This window comes from Microtus ochrogaster, unplaced genomic scaffold, assembly GCF_000317375.1.
Source record: "Microtus ochrogaster isolate Prairie Vole_2 unplaced genomic scaffold, MicOch1.0 UNK38, whole genome shotgun sequence".
In the NCBI taxonomy this organism is placed as follows: domain Eukaryota; kingdom Metazoa; phylum Chordata; class Mammalia; order Rodentia; family Cricetidae; genus Microtus; species Microtus ochrogaster.
Window position 1 is genome coordinate 3181022 of NW_004949136.1, and position 5952 is coordinate 3186973.

General features: G+C 49.3%; 1 protein-coding gene across 1 annotated transcript; it reads left to right on the forward strand.

Annotated features, from left to right (window-relative positions):
- Positions 1–1705: 1705 nt before the first annotated feature.
- Ankrd65 (ankyrin repeat domain 65) lies at positions 1706–3557 on the forward strand. The gene is made up of 3 exons (XM_005368725.2): positions 1706–1890; positions 1973–2507; positions 3163–3557. Exons 1-3 carry the CDS (start codon positions 1706–1708, stop codon positions 3535–3537), a joined length of 1095 nt encoding a protein of 364 aa, XP_005368782.1. The 3' UTR covers positions 3538–3557.
- Positions 3558–5952: the final 2395 nt, after the last annotated feature.

Sequence of the window (5952 nt, forward strand, 5' to 3'; positions counted from 1 at the left end):
TACAAGAGCTAGCTCTAGGACTGGCTCCAAAGCTACAGAGAAACCCTGTCTCAAATATATTTGTTTATTTATTTTAGTCTTCACTGCATAGCCCTTGCTGGCTAGCCTAGAACTCAATATGTGGATCAGGATGGCCTTGAACTCATACAGATACACCTGCCTCTGCCTCCTGAGTGCTGAGATTAAAAATAGTTAGGCATAATGGCCTACACCTTTAAATCCAGCATTCGAGAAGCAGAGGCAAGTAGATCCCTAAGTCTGAGGCCAACTTGGTCTACAAAGCAAGTTCTAGAAAAAAAAAAAAAAGAAAAAAAAAGCAAGTTCTAGGACAGCAAGGGATATACAGAGAAACCCTGTATTGAAAACAACAACCAAAAAGTATGCATCATCATGTCTGACTGATATTTTATTTTAAATGTCTTAATGACTTATTTATTTGATATGTGTGAGTATTTTGGTTCCATGGATGAATATGCACCATGTGCATGCCTGGTGTTCACAGAAGAGGTGTCAGATCCCCTGGAGCTGGAGTTACGAATGGGTTGTGAGCCACCATGTAGCTGCTGGGAATCTCACCCTGGTTCTCTATAAGAGCAGCAAGTTCTTAAGTGCTGAGTCATCTCTCTAGCTCCTGGTATTTTTTTTTTTATTATGTGCATGTGTTTATATGTGGGCATGTTCACATGAGTGCAGGTGTCTTCAGAGGCACTTGGGAGACAGAGGCAGGTGGATCTTTATGATGTACATAATACATCATATTATTCTAGACTAGCTAAGGCTATGTAGTAAGATACATACTGGGACCCTGCCCTCTCTGTCCCAGGCCCAAAGTCAAGTATCCACATGGAAGCCTTGTTCCTTCAGGGTCTCCTTTCTACCTCTAGACATGAGTTCTTAGCATCCCCTGTCCCAGAAATATCCTTGCTAGCTGACATTTCTTCCGTCTCATAGCCTGCACTAGCCTGTCTTAACTGGTTCTCCAGGAGCTTCCAACCCCACCGTTCAGATGTCAGTGGTGAACCTTTCTCTCTTTCCGAGCATCTTATTGGGAAAAATGATAGAACCTTACAGGGTCCACTCCCCAACCCTGTCTGAAGCTAGGAGGAGAGGTGGTTCCAGCCCCAGGATGGGGTGGGGGCAGATCGATTGCAGGGTGCCGGGGGTGGGGGGCAAGTCAGAACATATCAAAGTTTGTGTTACTTGGAGGAAGGTAGGAAGAAGGTGCTGCCATCCAAGGCATGTTCCTGCTTGTCCTTCCCAACCTGTCCTGGCTTTTGTTCCTGGGAGTGTGGCCAAGAGCTTTAGTAGCCTGCTAGGGGACAAGAGTGCTCAGGCAGAGGCTGCTTGCTCCCTGGCAGGCAGAGACTCCCTTCAAATTACTAAATAAACAGTGTCAGGTGACATCAGCATGGCCCATAAGGAAGCAACAGATCTTTGACCACTCCTAACTTCAATCTAGCCTCCCAGGAGTAGCACCCACCTCTCAACCTGCAAGAAAAAAACTTCTGAGGAGGGTCACCAGATTGAAGCTAGCCTAGAAATAATAGGGAGAACCCTCAGGTTCCTGTCCCAGTTCCCTCTGGAGGTACTTGGGAGCCAAGGCCCTTCAGAAGGCTAAGAGGTATCTGAGTCCCCCTAGTCGGGTGGTGACGTGGTACAGGTAGGGTGAACCAGCAGGAGGCCTCAGGGTGGATGCTCTTCCCAGATGGATTCCAGCAGGCTGGAACAGGAACTGCAGTGGATGGAGCTGATTTGGGAGGCGGCTCCGGCAGACGAGACAGAGAAACCTCTTATCTCCCAAGCCTGGAGTACTCTGTTCCAGGCAGTGTGGCAGGGTGCTCCCAGCCTGGTGATACAGCTGCTGAGGCAAGGTGCCAGTGTGGAGGAGAGGTAAGCTGCATGAGTACTCCAGACTTTCTCCGATTGGGGCTGACCCGGTAGGAAGCACCCTCACGTATTTCACACCCCACAGGGATCACGCAGGTCGGACTCCGCTCCATCTGGCTGTGATGCGAGGCCACGTGCCCCTTGTACGCCTACTGTTGCAGCGTGGGTCCCTGGCAGGCGCAGTTGATCACACAGGGCGCACACCGTTGCACGAGGCTGCTTGGCACGGACACTCAAAGGTGGCGGAACTATTGCTGCAGCGTGGGGCCTCAGCGGTGGCATGCTCTCAAACGGGTCTCACGCCCCTCCACTGGGCAGCTGCGCTGGGCCGAACGCTACTGGTTACAAGCCTTCTGGCCGCACCAGGTTCAGACCCTGCCGTGAAGGACTTAAGAGGTTGGACCGCCACACACTGGGCTGCGGCATGCGGGCGACTGCCTATACTAGAGCTGTTGACTGTTGGAGGCAGCCTAGACCTGGACAGCGCCCTGCTGGTGTCAGCGGTAGCTGGAAGTGCATCAACCTTGCGGCTTCTCCTGGCACTGGGGGCAAAGGTGGATGCCCTGGACAGCACGGGAGTCACCGCGCTTGGCCTGGCAGCTGGCCTAGGCCACCACCAAGTAGGTCCAGCCTTCACCTGCAGTGACTGTGCCGGAATCCCAAGAGCTTGGTTCTCTACACTTACTTCCATAAGCTCTGAGGGAGGAGAGGAACAAGGCAGAAAGATGCTGAAGCACTGGTGGGCAGGGTGGAGGGGTTGGGAGGTGAGCAGGCTCCCAGTTGGACCCTCCTTATAAAACTTGCCTACTAAATGGTACCTGGGGAGGTCTCCCACACCTGCCAACCCCACTTTGTTCTGGTGGCCCAAAGCAATGAATTGGGTGAATACTTAAGTTTTCCGGAAACAGCAATTTGCTATGTCGCCTTAGCTGGCCTGAAGCTCTCTATGTAGACCGACTTGATCTTGCACTCACATAGACCCTCCAGCCTCTGACTCCTGGGTGCTGGGATTAGTGTGGGCCACCATGCCTGGCAACAATCATTTATTTAAGTATTTGGCTGAAGCTCAAGAGCAGTGGGGCAAAGGGAGCACCAGGGGTTGTTACACAGCCTTTGCACAGCATTGAATTTGATCCAAGAATCTGAGGCTGCTTCAGATTTCATCCACTCATTCCTAAAAGAAAAAAGAGGCTGTAGGGATTTGGGCCAGGCAAACACCAGGCCCTCTAAACCATGATGATGGGCTCTTTCTCTCTTCTTTCTTTCCTTTTCCAGGATGTGGCAGTTCTGCTGGACCATGGGGCAGACCCACGCATCGCGGACAGGAACAACTGCTCCGCACTCCACAGGGCTGCTGCTGGCGGACACCTACCTGTTATACAGCTGCTGGTGGCCAAGGGCATCGAGGTGGATTCTCAGGACTCGCTGGGTCTCACGCCCCTGCACTACGCTGCCCGGAGAGGCCACGTAGAAGTTGTCAGCCATCTCCTGGACAGGGGTGCACAGGTCAACGCTGCCGGCTGGCTCCGCAAGACCCCTCTGCACCTTGCTGTGGAGTGTGACCACAAAACAACCATAGAGCTTTTGCTAAGCCGAGGAGCCAACTCTACCTTGAGGACACAGTGGGGTGAAATGGCCCAGGCCCTATAGGGTGCCTGTCCCAGGCACTGCCTGATTTCCTTTACTAAACAAACTTCTTAAAAACTACAGAGAGGGCCTGGAGAGATGGCTCAGAGGTTAAGAGCGCTGACTGCTCTTCCAGAGGTCCTGAGTTCAATTCCCAGCAACCACATGGTGGCTCACAACCATCTGTAATGAGATCTGGTGCCGGCTTCTGGTCTGCAAGTATACATGCAAGCAGAACACTGTATATATAATAAATAAATAAATCTTTAAAAAAAACTACAGAGAGATGAGAAATTAGAGCTGTACTTCTAACAAAATTAAGAGTTTAGGATTATGGAGGATATCTTTTGGTTGAGATTTGTTCACAACTGGGCCATGGTGGCGCACACCTTTAATCCCAGCACTTGGGAGGCAGAGGCAGGTGGGTCTCTGTGAGTTCAAAACCAGCCTGGCCTACAGATCAAGTTCTAGGACAACCAGGGCTGTTGCACAGAGAAACCCTGTCTAGAAAAACAAAAACCAAACCAAAATAACAAACAACAATAAAAACTGCTACCCATTAGGCTATATTCCCATATCAAAAGGATTGTAATTCTTCCAGGCAAATAACATATCCTTGGTTAGCCGGGAGGTGGTGGTGCACACCTTTAATCCCAGCACTTGGGAGGCAGAGGCAGGCAGAGCTCTGTGAGTTTGGGGCCAACCTGGTCTACAAGAGGCACCAAAACTACAGAGAAACCTGGTCTCGAAAAACAAAACAAAAAGATATTCCTTGTTAAGAACATAAAAAAGAGCTGGGCGGTGGTGGCGCACGCCTTTAATCCCAGCACTCGGGAGGCAGAGGCAGGCGGATCTCTGTGAGTTCGAGACCAGCCTGTTCCAGGACAGGCTCCAAAACCACAGAGAAACCCTGTCTCGAAAAACCAAAAAAAAAAAAAGAACATAAAAAAGAACAACATTGGTCAACATTTTTGCCATGTAAATCTCTTATTTGTTCAAATGGCCACACTTGCAGTTTCTGGTTCATGTAAAACATGCTCAAAATGTACCTTCGTGCTGGAACCTAAGCAGGATTTACAGATCACAGTATATGTGAAATGTTATAGATCAAAATCTACATAAGCTGCAAAGAATTTCTGCTCAAGGGTGGTGTCTCTGTGTGTGTTAGCCAGAAATCATCATTAAAGGGGTGGGTCTTTTTTTCCTTATGATTCTCTGCATGTCTGGAGTAAATTCATGGTGGTTGTTGGTGGCACTAACCTGCTGCTTCACTAGGAGTCACAGAGTCACAGCCCCAGTGTCCCTGAGCTTCCTTGGGTGAGGCCGAGACTTTTTGGGCAAAACAGGACAAGAAAAATCCTGCATCCTCCTTCTCGGTAGAGGCCACCTGTCCTGGAACTAGCTCTTGTAGACCAGGTTGGCCTTGAACTCACGGACATCTGCCTGCCTCTGCCTCCCGAGTGCTGGGATTAAAGGCATGCGTCACCACTGCTTGGCTAAACATGAGAATTGTTGGAGAAAGAAGACACTGGTCTCTGTCCTCAGGAGTATAACTACTCAGCTCCAGCCTCCTCCACATAAGGGTCGAGTCGGCAACAGATTTGATTAAAACCTCATGGTTTCTCTTTGGTCTGTGGGCCACAGGGCTCCCCCTTACCTGCACTGTATATGGGGGATGTTCTGTTTGTATTTGTCCTTCATACTAATTTCTTTCCTCATCTCTGTGATAAGATGCTTGAAAGAAGAGATGTTCAGCTCGTAGTTTTGGAACACACAGTCCAGTTTATGGATGTATGCTCCATGGGGCTTAAGGGAGAGCTTTGTCCATCTGCTGTAAACACCTTTCTGGTATTTCCACCAGTGATTTTTTAGAAAGTGTTTTGATTTGTGGCTTTCTTTGTTCTGTCATGAGAAAAGTTTCAATAAGCTGGGTGTGGTGAGGCACACTTTTTTTTTTTTTTTGAGACAGGGTCTCTCTGGGTAGCCCTGGCTCTCCTGGGACCAGGCTGACCCTTAATTCACAGAGATCCGGCTGCATCTGCCTCCCAAGTGCTGGGAATAAAGGCATTTAGTACAACACTTACGAAAGTTTTTTGTTTGTTGTTTTCAGACAGGGTTTTATTTGATGGTCCAGGCTGGCAGAAACCATTACAAACCTCCTGTCTTGGACTCCTGAGCACTAGAGCTACAGGTGTAAACCAACTGAGTTCAGCTCAGAAAACTCTTCTTTAAGTAGAAGGCCAACTAAACGTGGACTGAATGACGTGTTGCCTGGGGGACCAGCTTCCAGCAGGGCAGGGCTCAAAGGGAATCTAGAGTCAGCACATTAGACTTTTCTATCTGAGGGGTCAGGGAAAAAGACTCTCACTCTGTATGGATGGTTTCCTTGTTGACTCTTCTGTGTTCTTCTGGTCTTCATATTCCTGGTGATTTCCTTCT